Source organism: Centropristis striata, chromosome 2, assembly GCF_030273125.1.
Source record: "Centropristis striata isolate RG_2023a ecotype Rhode Island chromosome 2, C.striata_1.0, whole genome shotgun sequence".
Taxonomy (NCBI): domain Eukaryota; kingdom Metazoa; phylum Chordata; class Actinopteri; order Perciformes; family Serranidae; genus Centropristis; species Centropristis striata.
The window spans coordinates 31,177,056-31,195,459 of NC_081518.1; the positions used below are offsets into that span (position 1 = coordinate 31,177,056).

Sequence of the window (18,404 nt, forward strand, 5' to 3'; positions counted from 1 at the left end):
CATTTTCTTTGAGAAGGTTGTCAGTCTACTATAATAAATCTCTCAGCAGTGTGTTTCAAGGACATTTGTGGTTGGTCAAAACATGGTGCATGCACCAGACTGGCTGTCCACAAACTAAATGTACCATACATAGGCTCTGTGTTGACAAAAGAACTAATTACTTGACTCATGCTGGGTTTGCCAGTATACTTACAGCTCCCATCTATGACTGCAGTGCTGTTCTGTTACCTGTTGAAATACAGCCAACACAAAACTGTCTTGTATAGATTCCCAACAGTTTTTCACTATGTGATGGATATTTTAAGCTTTAAATTAATTAATTAATTAATAATTAATTAAACTAATGAATATATGAAGTCTAACATTGAATACAAAGCAGAATATATTTTCATGCATGTTAGTGGGGACACTGGATTATCATGTTGGTTCGGTAGCTTTCACATTCACTTCATTACTGGCGTACCTAACACCTGTTTCCTCCATTCTTATCTCTCCGCCATCAGTCTGTCAGACTCACATGATGTAGCCAGCGGAGGAAAAGGGGGAAAGAAATTCCAAACTTTTTTCTCAACACTTCCTGCCTGGTGACCCACAGACACAAGTATTTCCTTGTCCGACGTCAGTTGACAGGAAGTGATCATGGATTTTGGCAGAGGGACAGCTTTGATGTCCCAGAAAATATGAACTAGAGTCAGAGCTGGGGTTGGAACTGGGGCAGTAAAAGAATAACAGATTGGTCAGTGATTTTAGGAACCTAAATGACAAATTGATCGCTGACTTGTCTGCTGATATAAGCACATGAAAGAATGAGAGGAAGAGTAAAACAGAAAATGTCAGTGTGTAGTGTGAACGTAGCCTGATCGATGCCCTCACAAGGGCAGAGAACAGCAAGGGAGGGCTAATCTACTGCCTGCCATCTGTCGCTCTCCCTCTATCCTTCTCCATCACTCCTCCTGGGTCAAGATCTCCTGTTTTGCCTCGATCTCTTTCATTCTGCTGTTGTTCTTCACATGCAGTCTTTATCAAAAATTGGACTATGAGTGTGTGTACAATACAGAGACTCACATTATGAATGCATTAATTCAATAGGCAGTCATGTTTGCAGCAGTCCCAACACAGATACAGTAAGACTGTATTATTTGCAATATAAAAACAAAGAAGTCAGAATGCCATTTAGTTAAATACATTGATTATTCAACTAGTGGGGAAAAATGCAAAGGCCAAGAACTCAGTTTACAAAATGTTTTGGCCTCAGACAATTTTCTGCACTACACTAACAGTTACCAGTGTATGTCAATAACTGCAGGCAAAACCATACAAATATGGGTACAAAAATATATAAAATATACAAAGCATACAAAAATATGGGTACTAAAATGATCAACTGCAGTAATTGTTTGACTGAAGATGTATTGATACTACGTGCTATTAGATTATTCCGGTCGAAACATGGAAAGATATTGAGTACAGATATCAAGCCCTAGCCTGACTAACTGATCAGCTTGTTTTTGTATGTATTGAACATAAACACACATTTTCAGCAAGAATCTATCCCAGTCATCGCAGCAAAATTACTTAAGTAATGAACATGTTAATATCAACAAATACATGACGTATCAGGTGTTGCATAGTGCATAGTAGTGTAAACAGTAAAGTGTGCTAAACAAACCATTCAATCAAGTCTTAATATTGTTTCAAGCACTTCATGTGCATATTGCCCAACATACTTATACACAAATACAAGATATGAGTGATAAGATGACAGTATGAGCCATTCTGTATTGGTCAGGCTCTAGCCATGGAGTGTAACTTCTGGTAATGCAACACTGTAGGAATTATAATGAATAAATGAAAGATAGTGGACTGTTGGCTTTAAGGTTTACTGTTTCCAGAGTGACAGAGGAGTCTGACAGTCTCCTGACTGGACATCTGCCTGACCAGACAGACTCAGCTTGGCAAACATCATGCAAATCACCTTCCCTAGAAACTGGCTTCAGCTGTATTTCACCTGTGATGCATTAAAAACCACTGAAGACAAAGTTGAAAAGCAGACTCCAGACGACAGGAAAGGGACTGTGAATGAAAGCCTGATGCACCGTTTTGACAGTGTTACAGTGGGCACCATAGAGAAAGAGACACAAGTGTTATATTTCGTGAAACACAGTTTGATCATTCTTTGCAGGTAGCACTGTGTTTTCCTGCTTTTCAATGGCAGGCCAATCGCTGAGCTTGTGTAAGCCCATCCTGGTGCTCACACACATGCAGCAGCCACATTACTGTTCACGGTTGAATACATAAATAGATGTATGACTCATATGCCTAACCTGCAGTTTATGAAACAGCTCTTCCACAATCATAGAGAGGTGTTGCAACATCAGCCAGGTGTAAATGCAATCTGTGCAGCCACCTTCTGAAGAGAAAACTGATTGCTCGACCTTAGGCTTGTCGTGGCTGTTGACAGTCTGCCATCTTTACATACTAATTTGCATTTTTAACATAATAGAGTGCTGGCCTAGTGCTGCAGGCATGAGTCCTAATACCCAGATATTAGTAAGCATTTCTGCACTTCGGTCAGAGGGTTTTTAATTTGATTCCTTGACTAAGGTCTGTGTGTAACACAAGCTTAGGAGATTTTTTTAAACATTTGTTCTATGATGTAAAAATAATTTAAAAAATCAGTAAATACCATACATTTTTTTTTTGAGTTTTGGAGATATTACGCTTCATGAAAAAAGATTTAAAATAATATTACAGAGGTTGCGTCAAACATTACCATCATCTTCACAATTACAATGTTACAATTTAAATCAGCAGGGACGTACATCTGAGAAGTCAGCTGAAATAGTGATGTTGAAGTAAGCATAAACTTTCATTTTCCACAGAGTTGCTATAACCCAAAATCCAATGGAAAATTTAATTTGTTTTTTTCTTGAGGGAACCAGGGCAATGCTAACTTCCAGGTTGACCTGCAAAAACATATCATCCCTGCAGCACTCTACACTGGCAGAATTAAAATAATGAGAATGCTAATTAATTAATTTGATGCCATTGTCCAGACACAATTAATTTGTTCATATCAGGTTTAAATGGGTCCCAGCTGTCCAGTTGCAAATTACAGGAGAAAAGATATTTTGACCCAGCACCTTGCCAGTGTCTTGTCATCTTCTATGATTTAACTGTATACATTAAACATACCTCAACAACATAATCATACTGTATAGTCCTGATAGACCTACTTTCAGCTGAGGGTTCTAACAAGACAGATCAAGGTCTACATCAGCCATTACTGTCTGTAGCAGGAAAATCAGAGTTGTCCTTAATATGATTAACAATGATTCTGTTCATCATAATCCTTGAACCAGAATACACAGCAGCATGGTTCTGAACTAATAAAGCTAAAGGGAGTGCAGCCCCATTATATATTAGTTGCACCTTTGGGTTTCTTTCTATGTCAAGTCAAAAGGTATTTTGTGAAAAGCATGTTGGTCCAAAGCAGGACCATGCAGTCCATTTTAATTAGCCTGAGTGTTGAGCTAAGTTTAGTTTAAACCAATGGACATTTCCACTTGTTTGTTTTTTAGATTGAAATTTTTTTGGCATTGAACCTTTTTTCAAGGCCAATGTGAACCACTTAATGCTGTATCAATGCCTGACTGCAGTGTGGTGGTGAAAGAAACACCACATATCCTGTGTTTCTTTTTATTTACGGCTGGGCCATGTCGGTCAGACTTCACCTGCTTCAGTTCTGCTTTTGCTGCTGCTGAAAGACGTGAACATTTCTGTCTCTCCGTTAGTATATACAACAGTGAAAACTGTTGGATAAATAGCCTGGCTGTCCCTGACCTTAGCTGCTTCAGTAGCAGCTTGGAGCCCTGCACGTCTGACTCTCATTCCCTCACGAGAGAGTGTTGGTCCCTTATGCTCCGTTTAGCAAGGGTGTCACCATTCTCCAAATCGAAGATATGATTAGGCTTTCAATTCTAAAAGGTCAGGATTGATTTTTGATTTTATTTTTAAACCTTTTTTTCAACATTTAAGGTTTTAACATCGTCAGATCAATAGATCATTGGTTTTATGTCCTGATGACTGTTGTGTACATTTTCAAAGTCTTCTTTATAAAGACATCATGGTAATAATTGTGTTATAACTGCCAGATTTTTCTGGAACTAACCAAGAAAACTTTCTGCCACACCATGAAGACTCTTTGACATGGCAAGACAGAGCACAACAAAGAACCAGACAGATGGTTGAGAATGAGGAAAGGATGTCTTACAATAAACCTTTTCTCCTTTCTCAATCCCTCCAGTTCCTCATTACCTGCCTGTCTGTCTTCAGGACAGTCCTCTTTCAACTTTATCTTCATGTCTCATTGTATATCTATGCGTCTCCCTCCGTCCCTAAATAAACACTATACCAGTTGTATTGTCTGTCCTCATCACAACTCTGTTCTGAAACAGGCCCTGCCTGTTGTCCTACAAAATAATTGATTTTCTGCCGCCCTGCTCGATGACCTCACACCAATGACATCAACCCCATCCCAATGACTCCGTCTCTCTGTTTGTTTCTATGTACAGTAAAACTATTTGGCTATCCATCTCCTTTACCACTATGTTATCACTCATTCACCGCTTTTCTGTGTTATTATTTTATTCTGTCTTTCCAACTGCTAACCACTGTAGAGCCAACTCTTCAGCTGGCCTAGTATAAGTGATATTTCAATGCATCCACCCACTCTGCCATAAACACACCATCCACCAGTGGTGTTCACACATTCAGAAAGAGCTGTAACAACCTTTTACAGTGTTTCAGATTGGGTTCAACTAACACTGTTTGCAGTGCAGTGTTTTGTTTTCTTTTAAGGCAAGGCATGCCTCTCCCAACTTTAGTCTGCTTTGACCCACCCTGATTTATCCATATAATCAGGAGGATATGACAGGACTAAAGAGAGTACTATGATTAATTGTTATTTTATAGTGTGAATCAGAGTTTAAAAAAAGGATATTTCTGGCAGCACTATGTATAACAATGTGCTTCTTCTTTATCATCTTCAGTATATTTTTAATAATTTTAATATAAGTACAACAAGTTAAAAGGATGGTTAAACCTGACATTTGCTGGATAAATTCCTCTGGGCCTGTCCAGAGCTGCTCTCTGTTATGGCAATGCTGCAAATGCTACAGGTCGCACTTGTAACAGTGATACAAGTAAAAAATGTCAATTCAGCTTATGATAGCCATGTTAGCACTATGATAGCCATGTAAAAGGCGACTCTGACCTTTCACTCCACAGAAAGGTCTTAGGTGAAGCTCAGCTGGCAGGCATTCACCATCTTGCTTTGAGGATGATTCAGCAGATAAAAACCAGGAGGATCAGTTCTTTCTCACTATACTGTCATGCAGTAAAAACATAATTGCAATGAGGTGGAAAACAAAGAAAGCCCATGTTAAGCATTACAATTACAACGAGGTAAAGGAAGCTGTTGCTGGAAAGACTGAATAGTATGTTCTGATTACTAGCAGTGACAGAGATACTACATAAACGCAGCTCAACTTCTCCACCAAACTATACTGTCAAGGTATCACTTTGTGAGTCAGTGCATTGATACACAACCGCATCCGAACATGCATGCAAACATAAACATACAAACCACATTGGGGCCACAACAACATTTTGCTGCCTTGAATAATGGCATCATCTTCTCTAAACAGAACGGCTGACACTTGTGACTCTTCAACATGCCTCTCACATCAGACACCTTCCACCTGAATTATTAGCCAGCCCACTCTACTAAATCCTCCATTCTCTCTGTATTTCTCACTCCATTTTATTTTCCACTGAAATACTTCTGTCTGATACTTCATACATCACAACAAAATTGAAAAGGCTCCACGCCCCCATTTCTCACTGTGAAGGTGCAACATTTTGGTTGCTTTATCAGTGTCACTAAGTGACAGCTTGGCTGTAAAAAAAAATAAAACCTGGAAAACATAAATCTGAAATGGACATTATACACCTGCTAATGTCAATGATGCAGTATTTTTGTGCTCCAGCACTTGGCCATTTTTGCATAAATAATAATTGTTTGATTATGAATGATCAAAAACGGTGATTATTTTTTCTTTTTATCGACCAATCAATTATTTGACTAATCATTGCAGCTCTTACGTGGACTTGTTACCAGGTGGCGGTTAGTACAAATATAGTAAAACTCCACTGGTGGTATTGTAATAAAATTAAAAACATTACTATCCACAGAGATGACTATTAATTATTAAATACGGGGGAAAATTGTGCTTTATTCAATACCATCTTCTGTGTTGCTTGTGACTTAAAAATGTTGGAAGCGGTGATTTTTTTTACTGGTGGCTCTGATTATGTCATTTAAGACATAAGTAAGTCAGAACAGTAGACCAGCTATGGGCCAAAATTTCAAAATAAAAAGCTAAAAAAAAAAACTTAAAAAAAAGGGGAGAAATAAATAAGAAAATATATACTCGGAGTGCCACAACCCCCCCACCCACAGGACCCAAAGTAAGAAAAGGAGATGGCTACAATAAAGCTACAATTGATGCTTACCACATCTGTTTGTTTGTTTGTTTTAAACTAAATGGAAAAAACAATTTTTAAAAATCGATCACAAGAAAATTAAAAACTAAGCACTGCTGCTCTACTGAGGATCACAGTTTTCTTTATTCACCACTTTAAAATGCCTTGAAGTTCCCTCTGTATAAGCCTAAACGATATTCTGATAGAGTAACATTCCCTGATCACTTGTCACTAGTCTCACCTGCAACCTGCTCAACTCGTTTCAACCAACTGAGAGGAATTTAGGAGACTGACCGGCAAATCTGCCTTTAAAAACTATACAACGCCTTAGAGAAGCCCCAATAAATATCCAGTGCCCATTTATCGATAATACCTAACATCTAATCATAACTTAGCTAGCTAACGTAACTTCCATCACAGCAGAGCAGCATCAAACACTCATTTTATTCCTAAATTAAAGAACGCAAACTAATCAAACACGAACAGACAGAAACGGTACTTAGTCCAAAAGCTTGTGTGAAACCTAAACATAATCTATGGAAACATAAACATAACAATATTAAACTTACATTCATGCTTAGATAAGCAGTTTCGCTTGCGTACCTCTCTCACCGCGACCACAAAACATCAACTTGGGAGCTTCCTGCGGGCTGAAGTTATCATCCACCACTTCTGGACGGTTCCCCAAACACACCGTCAGTGGATTATCCAAGGAGAGCAGTGTTTGTTGGCCAAATGTTAAAGTTTAGCAGCGTTGTGACTGAGAGGACCTGTTGCTGACAGCTCACTGTGTCACACCAACAACATGGCTGACGACGAGTGATCGGTGGCTGTGAGGCTGTTAGCGTCCACCGAGTGGGAGGAGAGACACGGGGAGGAGGACCAGCTGAACAGATGGGAAAGGAGAACAATTGATGGGAGAAGATAAAGGAGTAGCTGGCGATACAAGAAATACAGTCATTTTTCCTAAAAAAAAAAATAAAATAAAAAATATATTATAACTATAATAATTATAACTTTGGTTCACAAATATAAAAAACATACAATTCATTACAAAAGCATTTCATTTCGTCATCCTGTTAAAATAATCGCCTAACTCATTTTTTCAAGTTTTGCACGAAACACAAAAAACTTCACCAAAAGTGTAACACAGTGGCGGTTCTACACAGGGGCCTACAGGGGCCACTGCCCCTGTGAAGAAGCCCTTGGCCCCTGCTGTGGCCCCTGTGTCAAATTTTGTTGTCAAGACAAAGACAAATTGTCAAGATAATTCTCACTGTACTACACTTTCAAAATAAAAATAAATAATTGTGCACAAAAATGAGAAATGTCATTGTCTTACAAAAATAATTGTTATTGTTGGTAAGTCTCATTGTTTCAATCAATGTATTTGTATTATCCAAATATACTTAAATTCGATTTTTTTTTAAAAATAAGCTAAAATAAAGGTTTTGAATGCTTAAATATCATCGTTACCGTTTTTTAATGTGCCCCTCTGAATTAACACCAGCCCCTCCTTGGCCCCCACAGTAAAATTGGTCTAGAACCACCACTGGTGTAACATATGACATTTATTGGTCATTTCACCTAAAAGGGATGTAACAAAGGATGGCTATTGGCATAGTAATAACACTGTGTGTAAATTATGTAACTTAAGAGAAATAAATGGCAATTTTTTTGAACATGCCTTTGTGACTTAAGCAAGATATGCTAACACTTTATTTTGAAGGTGTCTACATAAGTCACACAAGCCTGTCAGAAACATGACATGACAAGTGTTATGAGCATTAATGTTACTTCAGAGTGTCATTAATGTTCATGACACATCCCATGTCATGTTTATGACATGCTCATGTCACTCTTGTGTAGACACCTTCAAAATAAAGTGTTACCATATCTTGCTTAAGTCACAAAGGCATGTTCAAAAAACTGCCTATGTCACATTTTATTTTGACTTAGGCATAGTAAATCCGCTCAAGTCACACACTTGACATAGGCCATTATCTTAAAGGGGTAAAATCACATTATCTGATCAACTGAGGATGTGGGCGATTTTACCACAGGTAATGAGGAGATGATTTAGCCAACAACAACAAAAACAAAAACAATTTTGACAAAAAATGACTTAGGCGATTATTTTAACAGTGTGATTATATGTATATTCTACGCCAGGGGGGAAGAGCTTACAGTAATATATTAAATAGTTCACAAATATCAACTGTTTTAATAGCCATCGCCATCAGTATGATGAGGTTTATAATAAATATTTCATTGAGTTTTTCTTTATTTTTGTTTAAGTCAAAGAGCCCAAATAGTACATCACTCCAAAACAACTTAAAATCTTTATCAACTTTGCTAGCAATAAAGATACACATATCAATCCAGATACCTTGGACAAAGGGGTATTTTTCCTAAATTAACATCAAACATTGACCTAAGTTAACGTCACATACAGAGTGTATAAACCGTTGTCAAATGTCAATATAAGGGCAGTTAGTCTTATTCCTCGACTCACCTGATTTTTGCTGGTATGTTGTCCCAGAAAATATCCTGAGACAACAGCCATACATTATTAGTGTCTCCTTAATATTATTCCTACTTAGTAGAACAGGTGGCTCAGATAAGGATGGTCTAGCCTGTAAATAAAGGGGCCTATATTACAGCTTACTGCGCTAAGTTAAAATGCCGTTTTAAAAATCTGAATAATGTCAATTTAAATGAAAGTTGCCTTAGTTTTCTCTCCAGTTTGGGTAGCCACTCCATATAAACTACATATCCCATAATGCATTGCGGCATTGCTTTACGTTACTATTTGCGACTTTTTCTGACGTGACGTACACCCGTTTAGTTCAGTTCAGTTACCACCTCCATGCAAGTGGAGCAAAAATGTTCAATAAAAAGCCCCGGAGGAACTTTCGACAGAGAAAAGACAACTCCAGTGATGAGGAGGATGAGCAGAAGGACAGAGGAGATGGCGAGAAAACTGAGAAAGCTCCAGCTGCGGTAAATAAGCCGTCCAAGCTGGCCCCAGGCCGCGGCATAACTTGCAGCTCCAAGCGGGAAGCGACGCCTCCAAAGCCGGGTAGCAGTGACGAAGAAGAAGGGGAGACGTTGGAGGTCACAGAAGAAAGAGAGTGGAGGAATAAAGACAGAGATGGGTTTAAGAAAAAAACAAAAAACGAAATCCTCAGTTTCTCTGACGATAAAGAAGGTAAGCAAATGTAAATATGACGTTTTAATATCAATATATTAAAATGTGGGATCTAGGCAGACGTTTTCTCAACGTGGTAACAAACGTTAGAGCAACGTAAGACTCGAAATAAATGTTAAATGTCCAGTACAGATGATTTTTTTGTTATGTTAACAAGTTTTAAAACATAGATGAATTGAGAGAAAACCTTTATTCAGAAGTGTTAGTGTAGGATTTTTCTCCATCACCTCTGATTTTGTTTTTACTGTCTTAGTTGAGGAACCAACATTTAAACTGAAGAAGTCCTCTGATAAAGCTGTGGTGTTTCAAGTCAGAAAGAAGGAGGCTTCACCTGCCAAGACCAACCAAAGAACAGGTATGTACCTGACTGGTTCATATTGGAAACACTCATGACCCTGACACACTAGCAGGTCACTATGATAAATGTCACATTATATACACAAATCTTCATTTAAATACAAAACAAATGCAAATATTTTGATCACACCATTCATAATGATGAGGGCAGACTACATATCATAATACCACTAATTGCAAAAAACAAGTTAATTTTTTTTATATTATTTATGGATTGGTAGCAAGGAGAGGGTAGAGCATTAGCATATCAGCACAGGCAAAGAAGGTTAATTTTTGGTCTGGTGTAGAGGTTCATTGTTTTCAAAAAGTTGCCTATGTAAAAGTCTTGCCTGCTGAAAATGATTTAGGATTGTCAACCCTACGAACTTAACATACAATATTTGAGATTTTCATCTTCTGTACTAATCTAGATAATAGTGTGACAATTTAGGCCAACATCAACATACTTTGAATTTTTTCTTGCTGGCATGCCTCCCTTTCCTCACTTCCAGCCCCAGCAGGTGGGAGTGTCCCACGATCTGCTTCTCCCAGGAAAGAATATGACAGTCGGGCTTCACCACGTCCTCTGCACCATGATGATGATGATGACGACGACGATGATGATGATGACGACGACGATGATGACGACAATGACCGTGACAGCGACAGCGATGAAGTTGATGCCAGGTCTCCCTCAGCTAGCTCAGCTTCAGACTCCAGTCGCTCCTCTGCTAAGCCAGGTATATGTTTTTGTGGGTGTACACTGTATGTGTGTATGTTGGAGAAAAAAACTCTTTTAAATCCACAGATGGTTGTTGGTGTGGACATGTTTTATATTACAATGGCGATTAAAGATGTTAATAAGATGCTGAAGAGTATATACTCCCCAGCGATGTTGTTCCAACAGTCCCAAAGAGGTGAAAAGTTCTTCTCAGATGGACAAATTGGATCAGTATTTGTAGTTTTAATAAATATGCACCAGGAGATATTGCTTCCTGTAATTACAAAATCTTATGTTGTAGTTTATTGATTTCTTGTGCCAATTAAAGCTATACATTTATTTTACAATTCTCCCTCTTGGATGTAAACTGTCAACAGCTGAATATGGGTTTGTCTTCCATACATTTTCCTTGTTTATACCTTAATTTCTGTTTCTTTCATTTTGTCTTTACTGTAGTTATTCCTAATGCTAGAGCGATAGAGGCAGCCCGGAGGCAGCGTCGTGCCTTTCAAACCCAGAAAGAATACATCTCCCTGAGAAGAGATGGTCACAGCTCCGCTGGTAGCACCCCAGATCACTACAGCAGGGAAGATGAAGAAGACAGAGTGGATGATGATGATGATGAACCAGATGATCATGAGAGAAGAATCGAATTTGCCCCAAGATTAAAGAGCATTAGGGAGAGGATTGCAGAGAAACTTGGTATGAAAAGATTGTATTGGCGTTGTCTAGCATAACATTGAATTGGCATTTTATTGCTTTATGATTATTTTGTATGTTTGTGTGTAATCTAGGAGAAAGTGAAGGCAGTTTCTCAGGAACTGATGGAGAAGAGCAGGAACTTTGGGAAGAGACGCAAATTGAGAAGGGAGTCAAGAGACGGCCAGGAGAACAGGTAGGCTGAACACTCAAGCCTTTTATCAATATAACTATTCCTTGCTGTACTGCAGCTTTCATATAATTTATTCTAAAATTTCCTTCCCCTCAGAGCCCATCTGGCAGTGAATCCAGCAGTTACAGCAGCAGCAGTCACCGCAGGCGAGACAGACATGAACAAAAGAAGAGATCAAAGAGGGTCAGAATCCCAAAGACTCTTCCTCTCGTTACTGTCTCAATGGTGAAAAAGAGGATCACTGCAAAGTAAGTTTCCTCTCACTTTATTTGCAATAATGTTCCACCACATCATCAATTTGGCATAATAGTGAAAACATTTAAGAATACTGACTGATAAGCCTTAATATTGTGATAACAAAATGTCCTAAAAGTTTTGAAAAGATTCCACATTGCCAAGTGGTACATGTGTTGAAAACAAACATGTTCCTCAATTTCCACAACTCCTCTATTTTACTTTTTTTCTCTCTCTAGACTAGACTCTCTGAAGGAGGTGCACAGAGCACGACAGGCAGAGCTGAGGAGAATGGAGGGCGATGTTGAAAGCGCTTCAACCTCTGTGGACGCTCTGGAGGAAGGTTCCTCAGAGACCCAGCTGAAGTTTTACAGGGCAATGACGCTCTATGTCCACAACCTGGTAGAATGTCAACGGGAGAAGGTGAGAAATTAGTAAATTGGTTCAGTCAATGGCCACTGTAAAAGTTAATATGCTCATAATGAATAATGAATGAAGTTGATATAATTGGGCGCCACAGGAATGAGTTCTTAAACCAGGGAGTAAGTTAGCATTTTAGCGCCATGGGGTCTATCCTTCCAAACCCAATGAGGACTTTGAATGGGTTTTTGGTTGGATGACTGAAATCAGGTCCGTGTTAACACAGGCTGAAGAAATGTTTGTGTATTGATGTGCAACATAAAATATGTTAGTTAATACCCCCACTTGTGAATGTTGACGTTGCGATGCTGGTCTGGGACATTAAACGTCATCACGCCGGACAGGAACCCTCACTAGTCCACCTTACAGCCTCTAGTAGTGTTTTTCAGGGCTCTTGCAAACTCTTGTTGATTTAGTTAATAAACAATTTATTAGGCTACGGATTCGCTAACTTGTCAAGCGGCAGGTTAGCTTGTCGGAGAGCACCTAAAGCAAAACAGTAGTGACGTAGAAGTCATGTGACCATTGTGGAGTTCGCCATACCAAAACGTTTGCTTTTTACTTTCATCAGATCTATTAACACTTGAAACATAACAAAAGAGGTGTTCATTTGTTATGATTATCCTGCTGAACAAAACGCGTAAGCATCACAAACGTGTGTTTGCCACAGAGATTATTTTCTGCAATGATCCAAAATCCAATGCAAAAATCCCATAGGCCAATTCTCAGAAGAAAATGAAAAATACGTAATTTTGTCACCTCTCTATAGAACCTTTAGTTAGTTGCACATTTACCAGCATGTATTGTCCAGTAACTCTACACACAGACAGAAGTAACTCCCCTCTGAAAACAGATGATGATAATTTCCTGACTGAGGATGATTTGATGATTGTTGACAGGTTGTTGAGATCAACTCGCTGGAACTGGAGTTGCACTCTCTGCTGTCGGAGCAGACGGATGCACTGTTAGCACAGAGACGACAGAGGATCAAGGAGCAGGCCGACCGCCTGCAGCAGCTCAGCTGTGAGTTACATCTCTGTGTGTCTGTACATGCATCAGTAAAATGTATCAAAAATACAACCCAGATTCCACAGAAGTAGGGGCGCTGTGTAAAATGTAAATAACAACCGTAAAAATGTATCAAATTCTAAGTGTATGTTTACAAACACAAAAGCTGACCCATTTAAATATTAACTTTTTAAACCCTCACTTAGGGGTAGCAGAAGGGTTCAGATTGGACCCAAAACAATTAAGCTTATAACAGAACAACTGTCAGGATAAAATGCACGTATGAGGTTTCATTTGAAAGTTAACATCTTCTTTTTTTCTGCAGTTTTCTTGTTTTAGTATGTGACTAAATGTCAGTTAAAAAACAAGGTCTAACCCTAAGCCTCTTGCAAGCAAGTGGGTTATAAGAGGTTGAATACATTCTCTTTGTACAGTTTTCAATTTAATATACGTTACAAAGAATTGGCAAATGATTGTATACCTTTTTTTCCTGTTTTAGACAATATGTCAACTTTTTTTAAATCAGGGTTGTAGTCTTCGAAGTGAATACTGACAAACTGAATTTTTCATCCAACTTTTTTAGATGGCTCAGCTGAGCAGAGTGGAAGCTCAACCAATGGAACCAAAACTCAAGGGTGACTATAACTATAATAAAGACTTTTCACATTCCCTCTTTGGCGTATTTCCCTTTTAAAAAATATATATACTTGATATAGTTTATACATAAACATAAAGACATTAAGAAGTAAATTAGAAATACAAAATGTGAGGGTAGTACAAGGTGCAATAGGCACTGCACTCCACTATTACAGATATTTGATATTTGTCTGACATGTTGCAGCGAGGCAGACTCTGGTGTTAAAGCTGAAGAAGATTTTGATCTACCTGAGGACACACAGCTGTCAGCAGAAGAGGAGGAGCAGCTGCAGAAGAAGACGGGTATGGAGGAATTAAATCGGTTCAACTAAAAGCTTATACTGTTAGACCTATGGTGCTTTATTTTAACAGCTTTAACACTACAAAATTGGTACAGTAAAATTCTTCCAGTACTCGGAGTACTGCAACCTTTTCTTCTTTCTTGTACGTTAGATAATGCATAAAAACCCATGTAGAAGAAAATAGAAATCTGAAATTAAGTGATCCCTTGGTTGCTTTTGTCTGACTTGCTCTCCTTCCCTCTCTGCTCCCTCTCCAGCTGATATCCTGACGAGGTCCCAGGCTGTGTTTTCTGACGTGCAGGACGAGTTCTGCAACGTTAAGAACATTCTCTCCCGGTTTGCAGAATGGAGAGGGTCTTACTCTGACTCTTACCACAACGCCTACATCTCTCTATGTCTGCCCAAGCTGTTGAACCCCATCATAAGACATCAGCTACTGGCGTGGAACCCACTAAAGGTACACGTGGACACAAACACAGAGATCAGCTCATGCATGCCTTGCATGCAGATGCTAGATCACAAATTATGACGTCATGCGTCCAATGTCATTTGTGTGTTTCAGGACACTAGTCAGGACTTTGAAAACCTCCCGTGGTTCACAGCAGTGGAGACCTTTTGTCATGGTCATGGCCACGAGGAGCTAGAGCACACCGACAGACAGACACTGTCTAATGTCATAGAAAAGACTGTCCTACCCAAAATAACAGGTAACACACACACACACACACACACACACACACGCACACACCTACACATATTTGTTATGCATAGTGTGTGACTTTTCCTTGTCTCATTTACATACATAATACAACCTTTCCATCACTATCCAAAAAAATAGCCATTATGTTTAATAAGTTAAATGCTAGATAAGGAGCACATAGAGATTGGTAAAGGCTGTTTGAAGGCGCACATGCCTTTGAGCTGTGACGATGTAATTCAGGTCAGAAATGTCCCTTTACTTATTGAAGTCTGGCAACACTTAACAACAAGTCTGCACATGGTTTTCTGGAGGGGAAAATATGTTTTTTTTACTATAGTTGCTGTACCTGTTCATTATTTCTATTCTCTTCCTCTAAAAACAAAATGTTTCTTGTCTCCCTCTGTTTCCTCCTCTTCCACTAGCTGCTGCAGTAACAGGGTGATTCTTCACAATAGAAAGCAGGCTAGAATCCAGTTATTTTTGAGTGATTTACGATGTTAAAACAAGCACTCAACACACCATCTTACCCTCACCAGTCTGATTTATACGGAAGCGCATTGCATTCACTGGATAAAAAAAAATAGACACCTTTTCTCGTATGAGATTATGAGATCCTGATCTCATAATTACGAGATCCTGATCTCATATCGCAGAGATCTCATAATTACGAGATCAGGATCTCATAATTACGAGAAAAGATCTCGTAATTACGAGAAAAGGTGTCTATTTTTTTTATCCAGTGAATGCAATGCGCTTCCGTAGATTTAGACCACAGATATATCAAACCACAGAAACCGAAACATGACATTGCTATTTTTTGTTGTTGTTCTGTCTTAGCTTATGTGGAGCTGGTGTGGGACCCCATGACCCGCCATCAGTCAGTCTGTCTATCTGATGTGTGTCACAGACTGAATGAGGACTATTCCATCTTCGAAGGAGAGCAGAGCAAACCAGTCAAGGTAAAGCCAACACTTATTTGACAACACCGAAATCATGCTGCTTTTCTTTTTGAGACAGTTATTAATGTTTAAAAGTTACACTTAAGTATTAAGTCCCAAGCTCTACAGTCATTTTAAAACCTTAATATATAACAATTAAGACATGATATGAACAATGTCATCATGCAATATGTATAAATGTACAATAATATGCACGGCAGATACACAGTTTATGGACATGTTTGTGTTAATGGAAATGTATGAAATGTACAAATAAGACAACTTAGTTTTTTGTGGGCTGCCTAAATCGGAGAACATGAGATATAACACGGCGTTCAGATTTGGCTCCTTTTCCTATGCCACTGCCCCCAATCAGAGTATGTCCACCCACAGAGTAAGCAGGTGGGAGATAGAGTTTTCTTACAGAAACATTGTATCCAGAATTATTTAATAGTAGTAGCACTAATTCAGGACTGGGTTTTTTCATGAGAGGGTCTTAAAGAGGCAGGCACTAAAACAGAGAATTTTAGACAAAGTGAATCCAAGTATATTTGTCTAAAATGTTTTTGAACATTAAAGCATGTAAACATGTTGTACAGGTATGTACCTGAAAAAGGGCGTAATATGTCCTCTTAAAGAACATGCATTTTTGTCCGTTGCAGGCATTCAAAGAGGCTGTGATCAGACGACTGAGGAGCTGCGTAGATGAAGATGTTTTCATCCCGCTGTACCCCAAAACGTCAGTTTCTTTTCTTGTCTCTTTCAGTTAAAACATTAGTGATTGGTTGAATGACTAACAAGGAGAAACAGGATTCACTTTACAATGTCATTCTTGTTGAGGACATTTCTCCGCCCACTAGCCCAGCATGCTTTTATAAGTTTTTCTTAATTTACAACAAAAAGTCCTTCTACATATATTTCTGATTAATCATTAGATACAGTTGTCAATCAATAACCTGTAACTTTGATGTTCTATGGTACTTTCAATCCATTATTTATGGTTGATTGTTTTTGTCACCAGGTTACTTGAAGACAAGTCATCTCCTCAGTGTCTCTTCAGGGATCAACAGTTCTTGGCTGCCATCAAAGTACTGCTCTCTTACAAATGCTTTTTTTATTGTCTCAGTCTGTGGGGGAGTTACATTTTTCTTGGCTGCTGTTTGTTAATCATTGTTTTGTTTTTTCATTAGCTACTCGGTAACATAGGAAAATGGGATTTGCTGCTTCCTGAGTCTGTATTGAAGGAACTGATGTTGGACAAACTGCTGAACCGATACCTGATGATCACCGTGTGCAGTCAGACACTGTACAACAATGCTGTCTCTGCATGCAAAAAGGTGTTTACATTTATTACTGGGGTTTTTTGGCATCCGTGCACTTGTCTCATGATCTTGATAATAATCTGTTTGTTGACATCTGTCACTCACATTCTCTTGCTTAACCTCACACTACCTCTTTCTGTCTCTCTTGCATTCTGCAGATAGCAGATAGTCTGCCACTCTCTTGGTTCAAAGGAGAAAATGCCTGTTTGCCTCAGCTCCAGAATTTCAGAAACCACCTAGTTCAGGAAGTTCATAACCTCTGCAAACAGAAGTGTCCTGAAGATCCAAACACTAGGTAATGAAAACTTTCTGTAAGAAAGATTCCTAGGTCTTAAATTATCCTGTTATCGTATATTTTACAGCCAAGTTTTCCCCCCAAATCTGTTTATTTATTTTCCTTTCCTTTCTTTTGATACCGAAACGGCTTTGTGTTTGTGGCTACTTGATGATGCACAAGAAGTAATATGTCTCATCATGTGATGACTGCTGCATGTGACAAATGTTTAACTTATTTAGTGGTTATCCTAAATGTTCATGCAGATATCATGACTTTTCTTAACAATAACATAAATGCAATGAGCTAATCCAGCCTTGTGTGTCCCTGCCTCCTGCAGGTCATTGGTGGTAGAAGTGCTGCAGATTTTGAGTAGAATCAGATGCAATGACTCCATCATGGCGATAGCAGAGAAATACCACTATGAAGATGCCATCTACTCTCACCAGCTCCTGAACCAAGAGACTGTATGAACAGAAAACATTGTGGAATGAACGCTGGATCAAACAGCAAACCTAGTACACTGTTATTTGAAAGCAGCTGTCACAGGCGAGGAGAGGAACTCAGGGGGCTCTGCTTTGTGAACTAGATCACTTACTGGAAAATCCATGAGGGCAAGAATGTCCTCTTATGGTGGATATCTACTGCTAGTCAGACCAGCACTTTGGCCAAAATCCAGAATACAAATTATTTGTTTAACAAGTGTGTGGGAAAATAATTCACTTTCCTGCAATTTTTAGTCATGAACTATTTGCTGTCTGTTTTGTACAAAAATAAATGTGTATTTTTATTCATTAAATTTTTTGAATTTTGTTAATATATCTCAAGTTTTATTTAGGTTATACTTCCTGTCATGTCAAAGGA

The 18,404-nt window shown here is 38.7% G+C and overlaps 2 protein-coding genes across 3 annotated transcripts in view; one reads left to right on the forward strand and one right to left on the reverse strand.

Annotated features, from left to right (window-relative positions):
* Positions 1-7,417, reverse strand: part of itsn2b (intersectin 2b) — a 35,985-nt gene extending 28,568 nt beyond the window's left edge. Inside the window, exon 1 of one of the 2 annotated variants that reach the window (XM_059350862.1) lies at positions 7,150-7,417. The gene's annotated coding sequence lies outside the window, so the exon portion shown is untranslated. Of the gene's footprint in view, positions 1-7,115 lie in introns of both variants that reach the window. The other variant, XM_059350863.1, reaches the window with a different exon arrangement.
* A 1,958-nt stretch (positions 7,418-9,375) lies between these two features.
* Positions 9,376-18,352, forward strand: gcfc2 (GC-rich sequence DNA-binding factor 2). The gene is made up of 18 exons (XM_059352510.1): positions 9,376-9,757; positions 10,011-10,112; positions 10,606-10,833; positions 11,271-11,516; positions 11,609-11,709; positions 11,803-11,954; positions 12,180-12,363; positions 13,260-13,383; positions 13,952-14,003; positions 14,210-14,307; positions 14,564-14,763; positions 14,869-15,013; positions 15,844-15,965; positions 16,607-16,683; positions 16,966-17,032; positions 17,135-17,281; positions 17,425-17,561; positions 17,881-18,352. The coding sequence occupies exons 1-18, from the start codon at positions 9,433-9,435 to the stop codon at positions 18,011-18,013; spliced, it is 2,640 nt and encodes an 879-aa protein (XP_059208493.1). The 5' UTR covers positions 9,376-9,432; the 3' UTR covers positions 18,014-18,352.
* The last annotated feature ends 52 nt before the right edge of the window (positions 18,353-18,404 follow it).

Bases quoted from the DNA above. Each gene is read 5' to 3' on its own strand.
- gcfc2 (XM_059352510.1), top strand. From the start codon at position 9,433: ATGTTCAATAAAAAGCCCCGGAGGAACTTTCGACAGAGAAAAGACAAC. The intron at 14,764-14,868 runs GTACACGTGGAC...TGTGTGTTTCAG, and splicing joins TGGCGTGGAACCCACTAAAG to GACACTAGTCAGGACTTTGA. The intron at 15,014-15,843 runs GTAACACACACA...GTTCTGTCTTAG, and splicing joins TGTCCTACCCAAAATAACAG to CTTATGTGGAGCTGGTGTGG.